Here is a 19,925-nt window from a genome sequence, read left to right as displayed (position 1 = left end):
CTCCTCAGGCAGGGCCCAGTATTTCACCCAAAGCCGGAATTCTTTCAGCTGGCGGCCTGGTTAGTGAGCGCCAGATCTTGAAACGTAAAGGCTGCTCAGAGAAGGTCATAGGTACTCTCCTCATGAGCAGGAAACCAGTAACTCAAAAGATTTATTTAAAAGTGTGGAAGACCTTCTGTTCCTGGGGTAAGGAAAGACCGGTATCTTCAACTTCTATCCCGGTTATCCTGGACTTCCTCCAGGACGGGGTAGACTTGGGATTAAAAGTTAGTACCCTTCGGGTCCAGATAGCGGCTCTCTCAGTCTATCTCGACCAAAGATTGGCTAAAGAGGACCTTATTAAACGTTTTTGTTAGCAAGAGAAAGAGTTTCTCCAGTCCAAAAATATAGTTTCCCGCCTTGGGACTTAACTAGGGTGTTAGAGGCGTTATCTATACACCCATTCGAACCTATTGAAGAGGTTTCCCTTAAATTTCTAACTTTAAAGTTGACCTTTTTGTTAGCCATTACTTCGGCCAGGAGGGTAGGGGATTTGCAGGCGCTATCCATGAAAGAACCCTTCCTGAGAGTACAGACAGATAGGATCACTCTTAGAGCAGACCCCATGTACCTACCTAAGGTGGCTTCCCTATTTCATAGGACGCAAGACATAATATTGCCGTCCTTTTGTTCTGAACCAAAGAACGAAAAAGAAAATAAATTTCATTTTTTAGACGTAAGAAGGTGTCTTCTCACCTATTTGGAGATAACTAAGAGTTTTAGGAGATCCAATCACCTATTAGTTCTACATGCTGGGCCCAGGAAGGGACTGCAGGCATCAAAAGCCTCAGTCTCAAGATGGATTAGAGAAGCTATATCCAAGGCCTATGTATGCACCGGAGCGACAGCTCCCATTAAAATCAAGGCTCACTCTACTAGATCTTTAGCAACTTCCTGGGCTGAGAAAGCAGGGGCCTCCTGGGAACAAATCTGCAGCTCGGCTACCTGGTCCAGCCATCATACATTCCTGAAGCACTATCGTGTGGAAATGTTGTCACAGCAAGACTTAGCCTTTGGTCGAAAGGTTCTACAGGCTGTGGTCCCACCCTGAAGGTAGGCCTGTGTATACTTGATTATCCTCTCAGGTGCCGTCCTGGAAGGTGATAGGCGAAAACCTACGTTAGACTTACCGGTAATGGTATTTCTACGAACCTTCCAGGACGGCAGGCCTACTTCCCGCCCTGGAGGGAAAAGGTAAGTACCTAAAAGGACTACGTCCCTTGTGAACCAGTTCAGGATTACTCTATTACATACTGGGGAGCAAGGGGAAGGGTGGGGCTTTTTAAAATGTCATGTGATTGTGTTTCCTGCAGGGAGGAGCCATCATCTCTCAGGTGCCGTCCTGGAAGGTTCGTAGAAATACCGTTACCGGTAAGTCTAACGTCGTTTTTTTTTGCTGTTATTATGCTAATATAATATGTTTCATTTCAGACAATTAAATATATTTTTCTACTGTTAATTTTTTCTGCTCGTCCTGAAGAAGCCCAATGGCAAAACGCGTTGACGATGCACAGAGGATATTTTCCATATCATATATCCTACAGTAGGTGTTTGTGATATTGTGTTTTTAGCACGACAGCATCGCGCTGATTCTCGGCGACATGGTGCCGAGATCTCGCCGACATCTCGCACTCACTGGAATAGTGACAGCACATCCCAGCAAGCGCGTCATAGAAGCGACGGGAGATCCGACTTGGATTCCCGCCAATTCTACACGTGTGCGGCGTTTGTTATGAATCCTGAGGGGGAAGTCCCCGCCGGATTTTAAATAAAAATCCGGCATGGGTTCCCCCCTCAGGAGCATACCGGGCCCTTAGGTCTGTTATGGGTTGTAAGGAGAGCCCCCCTACGCCGAAAAAAACGGCGTAGGGGGTCCCCCTACAATCCATACCAGACCCGTATCCAAAGCACGCTACCCGGCCAGCCAGGAAGGGAGTGGGGACGAGCGAGCGCCCCCCCTCCTGAGCCGTACCAGGCTGCATGCCCTCAACATGGGGGGGGTTGGGTGCTCTGGGGCAGGGGGGCGCACTGCGGCCCCCCCACCTCAGAGCACCCTGTCCCCATGTTGATGAGGACAGGGCCCCTTCCCGACAACCCTGGCCGTTGGTTGTCGGGGTATGCGGGCGGGAGGCTTATCGGAATCTGGGAGCCCCCTTTAATAAGGGGGCCCCCAGATACCGGCCCCCCACCCAAAGTGAATGAGTATGGGGTACATCGTACCCCTACCCATTCACCTGCAAGAAAAGTGGTAAAAACACAAATAAACCACACAGGGTATTAAAATATTTTATTAGTCTGCTCCGGAGGCCTCCCCTGTCTTCTTTATTAGCTCTTTTACCAGGGGGAGCTTCTTCTTTGACGTCTTCGGGTGGGTGGGGGCCGCCGTCTGGTTCTCTTCCACCGCCGGGGGGGGGTCGCTTTTAAAAAAGCCCCCGGCGGGTTTCCTCCGGTGTCATCGGCGGGGGGGCTTCTTCTTCCGCTATCCCGACGGGTCTTCTCCGCTATCCGGGGGGTCTTCTCAACTCTCCGGGGGTCTCCTTCTATGTTCGCCGCTCTCCGCTGTTGACAGCGAGACGAAGAACCGGGGTGCGCCGAGTCAACAGCGGAGAGCGGCGAACATAGAAGGAGACCCCCGGAGAGTTGAGAAGACCCCCCGGATAGCGGAGAAGACCCGTCGGGATAGCGGAAGAAGAAGCCCCCCCGCCGAAGACACCGGAGGAAACCCGCCGGGGGGTGGGGGCTTTTTTAAAAGCGACCCCCCCCGGCGGTGGAAGAGAACCAGACGGCGGCCCCCACCCACCCGAAGACGTCAAAGAAGAAGCTCCCCCTGGTAAAAGAGCTAATAAAGAAGACAGGGGAGGCCTCCGGGGCGGACTAATAAAATATTTTAATACCCTGTGTGGTTTATTTGTGTTTTTACCACTTTTCTTGCAGGTGAATGGGTAGGGGTACGATGTACCCCATACTCATTCACTTAGGGTGGGGGGCCGGTATCTGGGGGCCCCCTTATTAAAGGGGGCTCCCAGATTCCGATAAGCCTCCCGCCCGCATACCCCGACAACCAACGGCCAGGGTTGTCGGGAAGGGGCCCTGTCCTCATCAACATGGGGACAGGGTGCTCTGAGGTGGGGGGGCCACAGTGCGCCCCCCTGCCCCAGAACACCCAACCCCCCCATGTTGAGGGCATGCAGCCTGGTACGGCTCAGGAGGGGGGGGCGCTCGCTCATCCCCACTCCCTTCCTGGCTGGCCGGGTAGCGTGCTTTGGATACGGGTCTGGTATGGATTGTAGGGGGACCCCCTACGCCGGTTTTTTCGGCGTAGGGGGGCTCTCCTTACAACCCATAACAGACCCAAGGGCCCGGTATGCTCCTGAGGGGGGAACCCATGCTGGATTTTTATTTAAAATCCGGCGGGGACTTCCCCCTCAGGATTCATAACAAACGCCGCACACGTGTAGAATTGGCGGGAATCCAAGTCGGATCTCCCGTCGCTTCTATGACGGCTCTGTCTCCATCGCGGCAAGCCAGCTCGGCGCTGGCTCCCGCGATGGGGCTCGTAGGTGCTCAATCTCGCCGAGAAAGAGAGCGAGATTGACACAAAATCGGGTTCACCTACTGTATATGGTTTTTTATTGATTTGTCTTGTAAATTCTCTATTTTTTTGTAATAAAAATTATATATTTTTTTTATTCCCGTCTTGCCTCTAAAGTCCGACCATCAATTACCGTTTCTCGAGTAACTGTTTCTTTTAAATGCTAGAAAAGCTGTCATTAGGAAGATCTAGCATAAGGTCTGAAATACTTGTATTGCTTGGTCTGAAGCTAGAAAACGTCATCCTCGGAAATACGTGATTGGGAGAATTCTCTTTCTACAGTCAGCTGTGGAAATCAGATTGTTTTTGAGTACAATCAGAAGTCATATTTCGGACCTGTCAGTATTCTTCCAAAGGCCTTTAGCTTCCCATTCGCTGGTCCGGACCTTTATGCAGGGGGCAACTGGTTTGATTCCCACCCCATTAGGTCACCTATGTGTCTTTGGGACTTGGTGCTGCCTGTGTTACAGGAACAACCATTTGAGCCTATCAAGGAAATTTCAATAGACTTGCTGTCACGCAAGCTAGCCTTCCTGATGGCCATCACCTCGGCTTAAACGTGTTGGCGGCCCTTTCGTGCAGTGAACCATACTTGATCCTTCACCACGGCAGGGTCGTTTTACGACCTGTTCCATCCTTTTTGCCAAAAGTGGTGTAAGCCTTTCATTTGAGTCAGAACATTATTTTGCCTTCTTTTTTCTCTCAGCCTCGTTGGGCGGGAGAGAGATGATTGCATTCCTTGGATGTTGTCCGGGCATTGCAAAACAAAAGAACAAATTCTTCTGGACAGCCGCTTTTCTGAAAAAAATGGAAAAACAGCACAACATGTCACAGCACACCGGCAGCGCTGACGCGTTTCACACTAAAACAGTTTTATTATATACCACTCATAATGAGTCGAATAACCAGAACCCAAGGGTATGGATAATTGGCTCATAATTAGTTGATAGGCAAACTAATGAAAGATGCAAATATCTGATGAAGAAACCCTTTCAGACCCTAAATAGGGATTGCATCAAAGTATCCAAAATGTGCATCAATATGTATATAAATTATCCAGTGAAATGAAAATAAGTGAAACATATAATATGTGTAAAAAATATATATATTGCATGTGTATGTGATATGTATATGTGATAAAAAAAATTAAATGGAATGGAATAAAAAATGGAAATAGAAATTTATGACTGTTTATAATTAGTGAATGGTGAGTAAATGGTCACATCATAAACACAACATAAAGGATACATACACACATAGCCATAGCCTCTATCCAAAAATCCAAAAGTCTGGAACTCCAGACTCATCGTGCATAATGTGATGAATTAAAATAAATAATGAGAATATAAATGTATCTAAATATAAACGATTAAGTGCCAAAAGTGATATATATATATATATATATATATATATATATATATATATATAATTATACTACGATCATAAAAACTTGATGAATATACTAAGATCATAAAAACTTGATGATGATTGATGTTAATGGTTCTGGTATAAAAAGTCCCAGGGTGTTTAGTAGATCATATAGACCTATCCAATCTACACGTATATAAAATTAAAGCAAATACTAGGTATAGAATAACCATTGGCACATAAAGACATGAATACTAAACATAAACAATACAATTAAATGCAATAAACATTGCACGAATGAGAAATTGTGCGAATATGGGTAAATATATTTAAATCCACAGAAAAATGTATATATAAAATGTGGATATATCAAAATGTAATACATCAACTCTAAAAAAGAGGAAAGATAATTTGAATAAATAAAAACCCATGTGAACAGCAGGACTCTTAGGCTAAATGGCATACGTATAGCCGACATAAAAAAGGTGTAGAACTATACTTGAATTATGCTTGAATATAACTTATGTGGATATATGCATATATATATATATATATATATATATATATATTGTGTGAATGCTCGAGTGTACATATATCTATATGTGTATATAGATATATATTGTAACGAGACCCTTGCTCGCTCAATTCCGCTCTCCCGACACTCCTCTGCTACTATTGGATGAGATTGCAGATCGCAACGTCTGATGGTTCGGCCATCCGATGCTCCGGGATTCTAACTACAGATATGTGCCGTTCGAAATCCATTTGTGTTAGCTCAGAACAAACACCAGGTCGGCTGTATGTAAGTTCAAACAGGAATCTTTTATTGGATGCACACACACTTTTATACAGCAGTACAACACCCTGCCCCCAACAACCACTTTCCTATTGGTCAATTGTAAAGTACATTGTAGTTCTCAATTAGGTCCCCTTGACCATGCAAATGAGGACTTGAAACAGGGTCAGCAGGGATTGGTCCGATAGCTTGAATAGGAGGACTGATATGTGTAATGAGACAGAAGCCCCAGGGGGCAATCACAGTACACAAACGCCAAACACAGAACAATGCTTTTCCTCCAGACCATGGAGCCGTCTGGAGAAGGGTTAGCCTTAAGACAGGGCAAAAGACCTCCACTGTAACAGATTTCAAGTAGAAACACTTCAGAATTCCAAGGTCCATGACATTATATATATATATATATATATATATATATATATATATATATATGTATATATATATATATATACACACAGTGCCTTGCGAAAGTATTCGGCCCCATTGAACTTTGCAACCTTTTGCCACATTTCAGGCTTTAAAGATATAAAACTGTATTTTTATTTTTTTGAAGAATCAACAACAAGCGGGACACAATCATGAAATGGAACGAAATTTATTGGATATTTCAAACTTTAACGAATAAAAAACTGAAAAATTGGGCGTGCAAAATTATTCAGCCTCTTTACTTTCAGTGCAGCAAACTCTCTCCAGAAGTTCAGTGAGGATCTCTGAATGATCCAATGTTGACCTAAATGACTAATGATGATAAATAGAATCCACCTGTGTGTAATCAAGTCTCCGTATAAATGCACCTGCACTGTGAAAGGTCTCAGAGGTCCGTTTAAAGCGCAGAGAGCATCATGAAGAACAAGGAACACACCAGGCAGGTCCGAGATACTGTTGTGGAGAAGTTTAAAGCCGGATTTGGATACAAAAAGATTTCCCAAGCTTTAAACATCCCAAGGAGCACTGTGCAAGCGATAATATTGAAATGGAAGGAGTATCGGACCACTGCAAATCTACGAAGACCTGGCCGTCCCTCTAAACTTTCAGCTCATACAAGGAGAAGACTGATCAGAGATGCAGCCAAGAGGCCCATGATCACTCTGGATGAACTGCAGAGATCTACAGCTGAGGTGGGAGACTCTGTCCATAGGACAACAATCAGTCGTATACTGCACAAATCTGGCCTTTATGGAAGAGTGGCAAGAAGAAAGCCATTTCTTAATGATACCCATAAAAAGTGTTGTTTAAAGTTTGCCACAAGCCACCTGGGAGACACACCAAACATGTGGAAGAAGGTGCTCTGGTCAGATGAAACCAAAATCGAACTTTTTGGCAACAATGCAAAACGTTTGGCATAAAAGCAACACAGCTCATCACCCTGAACACACCATCCCCACTGTCAAACATGGTGGTTGCAGCATCATGGTTTGGGCCTGCTTTTCTTCAGCAGGGACAGGGAAGATGGTTAAAATTGATGGGTAGATGGATGGAGCCAAATACAGGACCATTCTGGAAGAAAACCTGATGGAGTCTGCAAAAGACCTGAGACTGGGATGGAGATTTGTCTTCCAACAAGACAATGATCCAAAACATAAAGCAAAATCTACAATGGAATGGTTCACAAACATATCCAGGTGTTAGAATGGCCAAGTCAAAGTCCAGACCTGAATCCAATTGAGAATCTGTGAAAAGAACTGAAAACTGCTGTTCACAAACGCTCTCTATCCAACCTCACTGAGCTCGAGCGGTTTTGCAAGGAGGAATGGGCAAAAATGTCAGTCTCTCGATGTGCAAAACTGATAAAGACATACCCCAAGCGATGTACAGCTGTAATCGCAGCAAAAGGTGGCGCTACAAAGTATTAACTTAAGGGGGCTGAATAATTTTGCATGTCCAATTTTTCAGTTTTTTATTTGTTAAAAAAGTTTGAAATATCCAATAAATTTCGTTCCACTTCATGATTGTGTCCCACTTGTTGATTCTTCAAAAAAAAATACTGTTTTATATCTTTATATTTGAAGCCTGAAATGTGGCAAAAGGTCGCAAAGTTCAAGGGGGCCGAATACTTTCGCAAAGGCACTGTATAAGTTTGGACACACCTTCTCATTCAAAGAGTTTTCTTTATTTTCATGACTATGAAAATTGTAGATTCACACTGAAGGCTTCAAAACTATGAATTAACACATGTGGAATTATACATAACAAAAAAGTGTGAAACAACTGAAAATATATTTCATATTCTAGGTTCTTCAAAGTAGCCACCTTTTGCTTTGATTACTGCTTTGCACTCTCTTGATGAGCTTCAAGAGGTAGTCACCTGGCGCAGCACCCCATCACTCTCCTTCTTGGTCAAATAGCCCTTACACAGCCTGGAGGTGTGTTTGGGGTCATTGTCCTGTTGAAAAATAAATGATGGTCCAACTAAACGCAAACCGGATGGAATAGCATGCCACTGCAAGATGCTGTGGTAGCCATGCTGGTTCAGTATGCCTTCAATTTTGAATAAACCCCCAACAGTGTCACCAGCAAAGCACCCCCACACCATCACACCTCCTCCACCATGCTTCACGGTGGGAACCAGGCATGTAGAGTCCATCTGTTTACCTATTCTGCGTCGCACAAAGACACGGGGGTTGGAACCAAAGATCTCAAGTTTGGACTCATCAGACCAAAGCACAGATTTCCACTGGTCTAATGTCCATTCCTTGTGTTTTTTAGCCCAAAACAAGTCTCTTCTGCTTGTTGCCTTTCTTTAGCAGTGGTTTCCTAGCAGATATTCTACCATGAAGGCCTGATTCACACAGTCTCCTCTTAACAGTTCTAGAGATGTGTCTGCTGCAAAAGGTGGCCACTTTTGAAGAACCTAGAATATGAAATATATTTTCAGTTGTTACGCACTTTTTTGTTATGTATAATTCCACATGTGTTAATTCATTGTTTTGATGCCTTCAGTGTGAATCTACAATTTTCATAGTCATGAAAATAAAGAAAACTCTTTGAATGAGAAGGTGTGTCCAAACTTTTGGTCTGTACTGTATATCTGTGTCTTATTTAGGAAAAACATTTTTAAAAGATGTATACATTTATACATGGACAAACCAAGTTATGTTATGTAGGAATCAAAAATATACTAAATCAAATTTTATATATAATATAAAGTTACCAGAATATTCAAAATATTTCCCAGCATTACAGGCATACCCCGCTTTAAGTACACTCACTTAACATACACTCGCAAGTAAGGACATACCCACAAGTGTATGTAAAGTGCCTTACAAGGACTGTACAGACATTTTGCAGCCGCAATAGAAGGAGCTGATGCTCAGAGAGCATAGCCGGCCCTGTTCCAGTGTGCCCGACACCCCCACTACAGCCCCTGAGACCTAACTACACCCTACAAGTCAAAAAAGGTATTTTTTCACTTTAAGTACATTTTCGTTTTACATACATGCTCTGGTCCCAATGTGTACTTAAAAGTGGGGTATGCCTGTTTTTAAAACTTATGCACATGCTGAAAAGAGAATATTAACTTAAAGAGTTAGGCTCAGAATACATGCGAGACACCTGGTGGTTAAAGGTGATATTACCTGAAAATCATCGTTCTCCTAAAAAGGGGCGGTGAGAGTCAGGCAGTTACTCCCATATTTGCAACCAGCCTATGAGTGAAGGACACACCCTTTTTGGGCAAAAGTTGGTATAATTTTTATAATCTTATTGTCTGGAGACAGTATTTAGGAAGGAAATCTGCTCCCATCGGTTAAAAAAAAATCCAACTTGTTTTAAATTTAACCGATGGATTCCTAACCGATAGTTAAAAAACGATCGTTAGTAGGCACAACCATCGGTTAAAAATCCATGCATGCTCAGAATCAAGTCAACGCATGCTTGGAAGCATTGAACTTCTTTTTTTTCAGCACATCGTTGTGTTTTACGTCACCGCGTTCTGACACGATAGTTTTTTTAACCGATGGTGTGTAGGCACGACTAACCATCAGTCGGCTTCATCGGTTAACCAATGAAAACGGTCCATCAGACCGTTCTCATTGGATGAACCGGTCGTGTGTACAGGGCTTCAGAGTTTAGAGTTGCTCTAGCCCTAACGCACACGACAATACCTTACTTCGACAGAATGGCACGGAACGGCCAAATGGGCGTATATATAAGTCCCTTTAAATTTTCCACCATGTGGGGGCGCGCCCCTGCCGCAAGCTCCGTGCCCGCTGGACCTGCGGACTCGATGGGGGGATGCCTGTGTACATACCTGAAAAGCAAATATAGTAAAACCAGAATAGAATAGATTGCAGAATAGAATACAGTAAAAAAGAGCAGAACAATAGCGAGAGAACAACAAAACAACTATTTTTGGTATTTTTATTTTTAGATTTACATTTACCAATGCAAAGACCAGGATTGTCAAGATAACGTGGACAATAATAACGGGTGTTCTGCCTATATCCGCGCTTTCTACAGACACAACATTTTCCTTGAGGAGCTCGTTGGTTAGGGGTACTAGGGCGGACATACGGAAAATGCCTCTCATGCAGCCGGCTTACTGCATTTGGTTGGGGATGGTGAGGTGAAGCATCGCCTGGATACAGGCGGGTTCTGACGATATTTTCCTGGAATTTAACCACTTACCCCCCGGACCATATTGCTGCCCAAAGACCAGAGTACTTTTTGCGATTCGGGACTCTGTCGCTTTAACAGACAATTGCGCGGTCGTGCGACGTGGCTCCCAAACAAAATTGGCGTCCTTTTTTTCCCACAAATAGAGCTTTCTTTTGGTGGTATTTAATCACCTCTGCGGTTTTTAGTTTTTGCGCTATAAACAAAAATAGAGCGACAATTTTGAAAAAAATGAATATTTTTTACATTTTGCTATAATAAATATCCCCCAAAAATATATAAAAAAACATTTTTTTTCCTCAGTTTAGGCCGATACGTTTTCTTCTACATATTTTTCGTAAAAAAAAATCGCAATAAGCGTTTATTGATTGGTTTGCGCAAAAGTTATAGCGTTTACAAAATAGGGGGTAGTTTTATGTCATTTTTATTATATTTTTTTTACTAGTAATGGCGGCGATCAGCGATTTTTTTTTCGGTACTGCGACATTATGGCGGACACTTCGGACACTTTTGACACATTTTTGAGACCATTGGCATTTTTATAGCGATCAGTGCTATAAAAATGCATTGGATTACTATAAAAATGCCACTGGCAGTGAAGGGGTTAACACTAGGGGGCGGGGAAGGGGTTAAGTATGCCTGTGTGTGTTCTTACTGTGGGGGGGAGGTGGCCTCACTAGGGGAAACACTGATCCTCGGTTCATACATTGTATGAACCGAAGATCAGCATTTCCCCTGCTGACAGGACCGAGAGCTGTGTGTTTACACACACAGCTCCCGGTCCCCGCTCTGTACCGAGCGATCACGTGTGCCCGGCGGTGATCGCGCCCGCCAGGCACACGCACGGGAGTCGGGGGGCGAGCGCGCGCGCGCGCCCCTCGTGGCGGCTGGGAGAGAGGACGTCATATTACGTGCTCTCGCCCAGCAGAGCCACCTTGTGGACGTATATCGATGGTGCGCGGTCGGCAAGTGGTTAAGGAAAGATCCAGTCCGTCCTGAAACTCTTTATAGCACATGAGCGTTCAGCAAAGCCAATTGAAATAAGTATACAGACACTTTTCTTGTACCAGCATCTGGCCTTACGAACAACTAGGTACGGCGCCAACAACTGGTCCACCCCTCCCATATTTTGGTTATATTTGTTAAATATCTGGTTAAATTCGTACACCAGTCACCGTACGAATTTAGACTGTTGTGGACTGTTGTGTCTTTGTGAAGGGAGGACAGAAGGAAAACATTCTTATTATCCCTCCACTTCACACGAGAAAATTATTGCACTTGGAGCAGGCTCTCTCCCCTAGCCTAAGACGGGAATCTACAAGCCTCTGGGGTAAGCCCCGGCGATTAGGTCGCACGGTGCCACATGCACCAATTTAATGATCAAACAAGTGACTAAAAAGTGCCACGCTCCTGTAATAATTGTCCACATACAAATGGTACCCCTTTCCGAATAAGGGTGACACCAAGTTCCACACTATCTTGCCAGTGCTCCCTATGTAATCTGGGCAGTTCTCCAGCTCTACGTGACTATCTCTTCCCTCGTAAACCATAAAACTACATGTATAGCCTGTGGCCCTGTCACAGAGCTTATACATCTTGATCCCATATCTGGCACGCTTACTGGGAAGGTACTGTGTGAAAGACAAGCGGACAGAAAATGTAATCAGGGACTCATCAACGCAAACAACTTTATGGGCAGTATACAAGGCTGCAAAACGTTCATTAAAGTGATTTACGAGGGGCCGAATTTTTAGAGCCGAACGTATTCAGGTTCTCCACAAGGACGACAAGTTCTTTGTTATTGAAGTGCATGAACCGCAAGATCTGCTCGTATCGTGCCCTGGCCATGGAGGCAGAGAACATGGGCAAATTGTAAACTGGGTCAATGGACCAATATGACTGCAACTTACTAATTTTAACTATGCCCATGTCGAGGGATAGGCCCAGAAAGGTCTTAAATTTGGAAACTGTAATTGGTTTCCATTCTTTGGCAAGGGTGGTCTGGGGATTAGCGGTGATGTATTGACCAGCACACACATTACTTTGGTCCGCAATTGATCTATAGAGATCTTCCGTGAAAAACAGTGAATAAAAATCAAGTACTGTAATATTAACTGTTTCCATCTGAATTCTGGGTCGGCCAGTGAGTGGGGGAAGTACGGGTGCTGCAGAAATGGTGTGCTCCCAATCAGGATTGGCGAATTTTGCAGGGAGGACACTATGGGCATAACAGACCTGTCTTTGTCTTATTGGTGGCAGCGGGACAATACTTGTGCTTGCCACCTTGCCAGCTTGAACTGTACTTATTGGATTTGCCACGTCACCAAGTGTTACTGCAGTGCTGGATGTACGACCAGGGTGTACTGGGCCGCTGGTGCTTGCCAGTTCACCAGAAGGATGAGTGGCACTAGTACTTCTCTGCTCCATACAAGAGCCCTGCGGTTCTTGCACCTCAACAACAGAAGAAAAAGAATGGGGTCGGGTGCGCCTGACCTTGGCAGGGACCTCAACTTCGTCGTCAGTGCTAACTTTCATGGAGCCGCTGTCTACAGGATTGTATTCTGAGCCTGAATCTGACAGATGAGTGACTTCCTCTTCACTATCTGTCATGCTCAGGAACGTGTAGGCCTCTTCACTAGTGTACCTTTGATTTGCCATTTTGGGCTCTAAATTTACTGGTACAACTAGTGAGATTCACAGGGAAAAAAAGCACCTAGGCTGTCAGCAACTGAGTTGAACGCTACCAAAAACTGTTGGCAATCGCAGGGATCAGGCCTGACTCTGCGAATGCTACAGTTATGTGTTTAGTGTTTTGTAAGTGACAGTGATCGGTCAATACTGCACTTGGGTGGACGGAGGGGCAAAATGCAGATGCTAGCAGGTATCTGGGCTGATCCTGCTAACACTTCGTTTTTGGGAACCCTAAACTGCTGGGGATGCTAGTATAGATCTGATTAGATCAGATATTGAGTGTTCAGATACTGCACCACTAAGGGAGGTGTATGCTGCGTGTGTGGGTGTTAGTGCTACTGGCACTAAACTGACGCTGCCTGGGGCGACGCAGACCCTATCTGACCTAACTATTATTACCCGCCGGGGGTTCAGGGGGTTAAACCTTTATTGGGTAATAAATGGCGTGTGCCCTGTCGCTATAAAAAGCAAAGGAACCAGTGTCACCTGTAACACTTATACAGTGATCACTGGTGAAGCGGTTAACTAGGGGGCTCCCTCTGTCGCTCTGGTTGTTGCGCCTGTGTCTACCCCGGCACCCGTTGTTGCGCCTGCGGTGTCTTGGGGCATGACCGGTTCTGCCCCTCTCCCACAGCGCTTTGGGGGCGAACCAACTCAGTGCCGAGGCTTCCTTAACCAAGTGGGCATTTATTTTGAGTTGCTGCCACATGCTTTTCCTACTGAGAGATCGAAGGTGGGCTTCCTGATCTCGCTGCTCTCGGACAAGGCCTTGGCCTGGGCGAGTCCCTTATGGGAGAACAACAATCCGGTGGTGGCCGAGTTTTCCGGTTTTGTTGCTTCTCTTCGGAGGTCTTTCGATGTGCCGGCTCGCTCTGCCTCTGCTGCGAAGCTCCTCATGTCCATCAGACAGGGTTCACGATCGGTAGCCGAATACGCCATTGAGTTTCGTACCCTGGCAGCAGAGGTGGGCTGGAATAATGAGGCCCTGGTGGCTGCCTTCTCCCATGGTCTCTCTGACACCTTGAAAGATGAGACTGCGGCTAAAGACCTACCCGTGGAGCTCGAGGCTCTCATTTCTTTCCTGATATTGATTGACACCAGACTCAGGGAGAGACCTTCCCCTGGGATGTCTCCCTTCATGGCCAATTATGGGTTTCAACCTGCTGTATTACCGTAGTCATTCTCTCCCCAAGATGTTCCAGCTGTGGAGAACCATCTTTCTGCTCTACGTGCTTCTTGGGTACAGATTCAGAGGTCCCTCAGGGTCTCTGCGCAGCGCCAGAAGCTCCAGGCTGATCGCAGACGGTTGCCTGCTCCTTCCTACCAGGTCGGAGATCGTGTATGGTTGTCCACTCGCAATCTCAACCTCCGAGCGCCCACTCCTAAGCTGGCTCCTCGCTTTGTTGGTCCCTTCCGTGTGCTCCGCAGGGTGAACCCGGTTGCCTATGCCCTCGCGCTCCCACCTGGTATGCGGGTTTCCAATGTGTTTCACGTTTCCCTGTTGAAACCACTAGTTTGCAATCGTTTCACCTCCTCGGTTCCTCGGCCTCGCCCTGTCCAGGTGGGTGATCATGAAGAATACGAGGTGAGCGATATCCTGGACTCACGCTTGGTCCGTGGCCGGTTGCAGTTCTTGGTCCACTGGCGTGGTTATGGTCCAGAGGAGCGTTCCTGGGTCCCCTCTGCAGATGTCCATGCTCCTGTCCTCCTCCGAGCCTTTCACGCCTGCTTTCCTCAGAAGCCGTATTTTGCGCCGCGGAGGGGCCTTGAGGGGGAGGTACTGTCATGGTCTTACCTCTTTGCAGGCTCCTCATCACTGACATGTGCTGGCAGCCATCTTGCTTCATGGGGTTCTTGTAACCTGCCACACCCTGCGGCTCCTCCTTTCCACTGGGAGGAGCTGGCTGCTCAACATATATATATAGGACGGCAGCTGCAGCATTTCCTTGCTTGGGCCTCTTTGTCTTGACACCCTTCTGTGATCGTGCTGTCTGCTCCTGGTTACCGACCCGGCTACGGACATTCCCTCTGGTTCCTGATTCCGGCTTGTTCTCCCCGTCTCTGGCTACAAACCCCGGCTCGGCTGACTCTCATTCCTGGCTATCGACCCTGGCACCGTTGGACGACTCTTCTGGCTGTTTCTATCATCAGTGTGGACTTTGACCTTGCTGTTTGGTTTCCAATAAAGATCCTCTTATTCATTTATCAGTTTTGTACGTCTGATTCATGCTTCCATGACAGTACCCTACACCTAAAGGGGCCTACCACTAACTGCCCTGGCACTTTTTACAGTCACAAATGACACCAAATGCAGTGATCAGTAAATAAATGACCACTGCAATCGGTGACACTGTGACAGGGGGTGATCTGGGGGTAACTGGGGGGTGATTTATGTGTCTACGTGTACTAGTGTCAGTGGTTTGTTGGTGCAACTTACTGTGAGATGTCTTCTCTCCTCAGCGCCGGACCAAAAGACCGACACGAGGAGAGATGACATCACTTCCTCTGCCTGTGATTACAATTCAGGGGTGGCCATGAATCGGTGCCCGCCTCCTCATTACTGATCTTGTAACGATCCCGACCGCCGCAGGCATCGGGGGGGGTGATCGGGCCCCCCAACTGACGGGAGGCAGGGACATATATATACGCCCATCGGCGGTCGGCAACTGGTTAAAGAGAAAAATCTAAAATGATTTTAAAACAAAATGCTCGGCATGATTTGCAGCTCTATTTAATTTTAAAACAAAAATCTAAAATGGTTTTAGTGCAAAAAAAAAAAAAGCATCACGATTTGCATTTCCATTTCGTTTCTAAGAGATGTGTTATAAAACGTTTTTTTTTTTTTTTTTTTTTTGTATTTTTGTTTTTTATGGCCAGTGAGGGAGCAACACTGTAGAAATACAATACATATTTATTTGCCCTTGCCTGGTAAGCCTGTAACTGGCAAGTTGCTTATTTGCTTTATATTTCTTCATACAGACTTTTTTTTTTTTTTTTTTTACAAGGGGACTGACATGATGCCTGTGTGACCTACAGTGTATGTTTATGTCTGTGTGTGTGTGTGTGTGTGTGTGTGTATATATGTATATATATATATATATATGTATATATATATATATATATATATATATATATATATATATATATAGTAAAAAGACAGCGGGACACAAACTCCAATGTAATTAATTTACTGGTTGTTTCTTCAAAGACAGAAAATTTGTAGTAATACAAGGCTACTGTACAGTTATAAGCATTCCTTGCTCTTCATCAGGCTCTGTTCAACAATTTAATAAAAACAGCAAACTTATATACCAACACCACATGGTGTGACCTCACAGGTGAGTCCCATGATACCATTATTACTCAAAATTAACCCTCCACAGGTTAAATCCACTACTATTAGAAACATTTAGATCTAAATCATTTCCACTAGTCATCATCCTTTATCATCTAAAAAAATAAACAAAATAAAATATGGTCCTTGGAATGCTGAAGTATTTTTCCCTGATTCTATTATACAGTGGTGGGTCCTCCACCCTGTCTTTTGTTTGGATCACTCTGTGTTTGTTTCATTGTTCACCGTTGGTCTTAAGGTTAACCCCCTCCAGGCGGCTCCGTTCTCTGAAAGGAAGGCATTGTTCTGTGTTTGACTGTTTATGTACTTTAATTATCTTCTGGGACGTCTGTGTCATTACACATCCGCCCTCCCATTCAAGCTATCGGACCAGTCCCTGCTGACCCTCTTTCAAGTCCTCATTTGCATGACCAAGAGGACCTAAGTGTACTTTACAATTGACCAATTGGAAAGTATTTGTTTGAGTGGGGTGTTCAAACTGCTGTGTATAAAAGAGTGTTGTGTGCATCTAATAAAGGTGAGATTCCAGTTTGAACTTGCATACAGCCGTTGTGGTATTTGTTCTGAGCTATCACAACTGGATTGGAACGGGCACATAGCTGTAGTTTGAGTCTCGAAGTATCGGATGACTGAAATATCAGACGTTGCGACCTGCAATTTGTTCCAATAGCAACAGAGGAGTGTCGAGGGAGTGGAACAGAAGTGAGCAGGGGCTTGTTAATACTAACTATATATATATATATATATATATATATATATATATATATATATATATATATAAACATAGGTCCTCTTTATAGAGACCCCCTGATGCCTGTACTGTCAGGGCATATTAGGGACACAGAGATAACAAGGTTGCTGCGCCTGAAGTCTGACATCAAGTCAACAAGCCTGGAGTCGGACAGCTCTGATTCCGAAATGCTTTGAGCTCTGCTCTGAGCATTTCCAGGTTTATTAGTAGTAGTGGGGATTCTGATCCCCACTACTACTATTAACCACTTGAGATCCGCGCTATAGACGAAATACGTCCGCAGCGCGGCTCTCAAGTGCCAAGTGGCCGTTTAAAAACGGCCTTTTATGTGCATTACCCGCGCGCGCCACTGGGTGGCGCGCGGCGGGTAAAAACTGTCCCGACGCATCGCCGAAGACCCGATGCGTGTACCTGGCGGCCGCGATGTCCGCCGGGTACACGCGATCGTCGGTGACACGGCAGGTGACAGCAGGGACGTGGAGCTCTGTGTGTAAACACAGAGCTCCACGTGCTGTCAGGGAGAGAGGAGACCGATCTGTGTCTCTTGTACATAGAGACACAGCATCGGTCCCCTCCCCCAGTCACCCCCTCCCCCCACACAGTTATAACACACCCAGGCTACACAGTTAACCCCTTCCTCACCCCCTAGTGTTAACCCCTTCACTGCCAGTCACATTTATACAGTAATTAGTGCATTTTTATAGCACTGATCGCTGTATAAATGTGAATGGCGCCAAATTTGTGTCAAAAGTGTCCGATACGTCCGCCGCAATATCCCAGTCCCAATAAAAAAATCGCAGATCGCCGCCATTACTAGTAAAAAAAAAAAATAATAAAAAAAATCATAATTCTGTTCCCCATTTTGTAGGCGCTATAACTTTTGCGCAAACCAGTCGCTTATTGCGATTTTTTTTTTTTTTTTACAAAAATACGTCGAAAAATATGTATCGGCCTTAACTGAGAAAAAAAATAGTTTTTTTAAAAAAAAATGGGATATTTATTATAGCAACAAGTAAAAAAAATATATATTTTTTTTAAATTGTTGCTCTTTTTTTGTTTATAGCGCAAAAAATAAAAACCGCAGAGGTGATCAAATACCACCAAAAGAAAGCTCTATTTGTGGGGAAAAAAGGACGCCAATTTTGTTTGGGAGCCACGTCGCACGACCGCGCAATTGTCAGTTAAAGCGACGCAGTGCCGGACGCTGAGATTTCGCCTGGGAACGAAGGGGGTTTATGTGCCCAGTAAGCAAGTGGTTAAACATCAAAATGGTCAGAGCAGAGCTCAAAGAGAGCAGCTCTTCAGTCTCCTCCTCAACGCCCACTATCCATCCTGCACATTCCTGGGGCTCCCAGAGAAGAGCGCTGGGGCTAGAAACAAACAGAAGTAAATGTGAGAAAACTAGCTTTTTTATGTATGTGGGTGTAAGTGCAAGCTTAGGTTGCTTTGTGGGTTATCCAGGCCTAAGCCATTTTCAGTTTTAAAAGTGTGTATTTGGTGGAAGAAAAATGAGTGCACGAGAACATCACATCTAATTCATAAAAAAAAATGTTTCCTTGCTTTAGGCAGAACCTGAAGGATTTTCCCATTTCCATCTTTATGTTTGTGCTGCATTTTTAATTAAATGGAGGAAAGAAATTCTTGATGAAGAAGATTTTCAGGTATTGTTGCACTTAATTATTACATATGTGAAAATCCTGATTAGAAGCAACAGATGGCAGTCTTTTCACTCCTGCCTGTTTTATAGGTTGCTGTTGTCATTGGTGCAAAAACATAACCACAGAAAAAAAGGTCCTTTCACATGGGCTTTCCAATCTGGTTCACCTGTCAGTTTTTCAGGCAGACCCGATTGGAAGCTCCATGAAGTACCATGAGCATGCTAATGTAAGCATATTTGTGTTAATTTACAAAGCCTGCATCTTTTTCTGTTTTTCCAAACCTAAAAGTAAGGGATCACAAGTCTGTTTACATCGGGCCTCACAATAAAGCTATCATGGGTGTGCCTGTGTCTGCTGTGTAAATGTGAACACAAACTAAATGGGCACGGAGGTCAAAATAACTTATATGTGTCCCGTTCAGCTCATTAGTGATGCCTTGACTATAAATACTGCTCTGCTAGATCTACGAATTACAAATAACACAGATCTAATCACAGATGTAGAATTACGTGACAACTTGGGAAACAAGGGTAATTACATTCAATGTAATCCATAGTAAAAGGATGCATGAGGGTAGTGCAAGAAAACTACATTTCAAAAGCGCCAACAAATCTAAGCAGCACTCAATGCTACAAGATATTAAATGGGATAAAATTCTTGAAACAATGAACAAAAAAGTGAGTGCTTTAAGAACATATTAAGTAAGGGTATTGGCCAGTGCATTCCAATGGACATCACATCTAAAAGAGCTAAGGTTGAGTCTGGGTGGTTAAACTTAAACGTTAAAAGGTTTATAAGGCCAAGGGGTCATTGTCATTCCCACACCAGAAGAATTGCAGCAAGAAGTATAAGAGCGCAATCAGGGCAGCATAAATAGATTGATTACGAGAGGCACATAGCAGAGGAGAGTAAAAAAAACGATTTAAAATATAATAGTAAGAAAGCGAGGTTGGAGCATATAGGCCCCATAAAAGTATATCCAAGAAATTGAAAATGGCATAAAAAGAAAAAGAAAAAAAAATGTAAACCCCCCAGAACCAAACTTTTGCCTAGACAGATAC

At 44.6% G+C, this 19,925-nt stretch overlaps 1 protein-coding gene across 6 annotated transcripts in view; it reads left to right on the top strand.

Moving 5' to 3' along the window:
• TBC1D22B (TBC1 domain family member 22B) overlaps positions 1-19,925 on the top strand; it is a 911,570-nt gene that overhangs the window by 851,035 nt on the left and 40,610 nt on the right. For 5 of the 6 annotated variants that reach the window (XM_040337614.1, XM_040337609.1, XM_040337610.1 and 2 more), the window contains one exon: positions 18,772-18,867. The exons of the other annotated variant lie outside the window; for it this stretch is intronic. In XM_040337614.1, the coding sequence (XP_040193548.1) occupies positions 18,772-18,867 (96 nt within the window). The remainder of the gene's footprint in view (positions 1-18,771; positions 18,868-19,925) is intronic. 6 annotated transcript variants of the gene reach the window in all.

The sequence above is a fragment of the Rana temporaria genome, chromosome 2, assembly GCF_905171775.1.
Source record: "Rana temporaria chromosome 2, aRanTem1.1, whole genome shotgun sequence".
Lineage (NCBI taxonomy): Eukaryota > Metazoa > Chordata > Amphibia > Anura > Ranidae > Rana > Rana temporaria.
The sequence above is the reverse complement of the archived record's forward strand: the minus strand, read 5'-3'. Positions and strand labels throughout refer to the sequence as shown.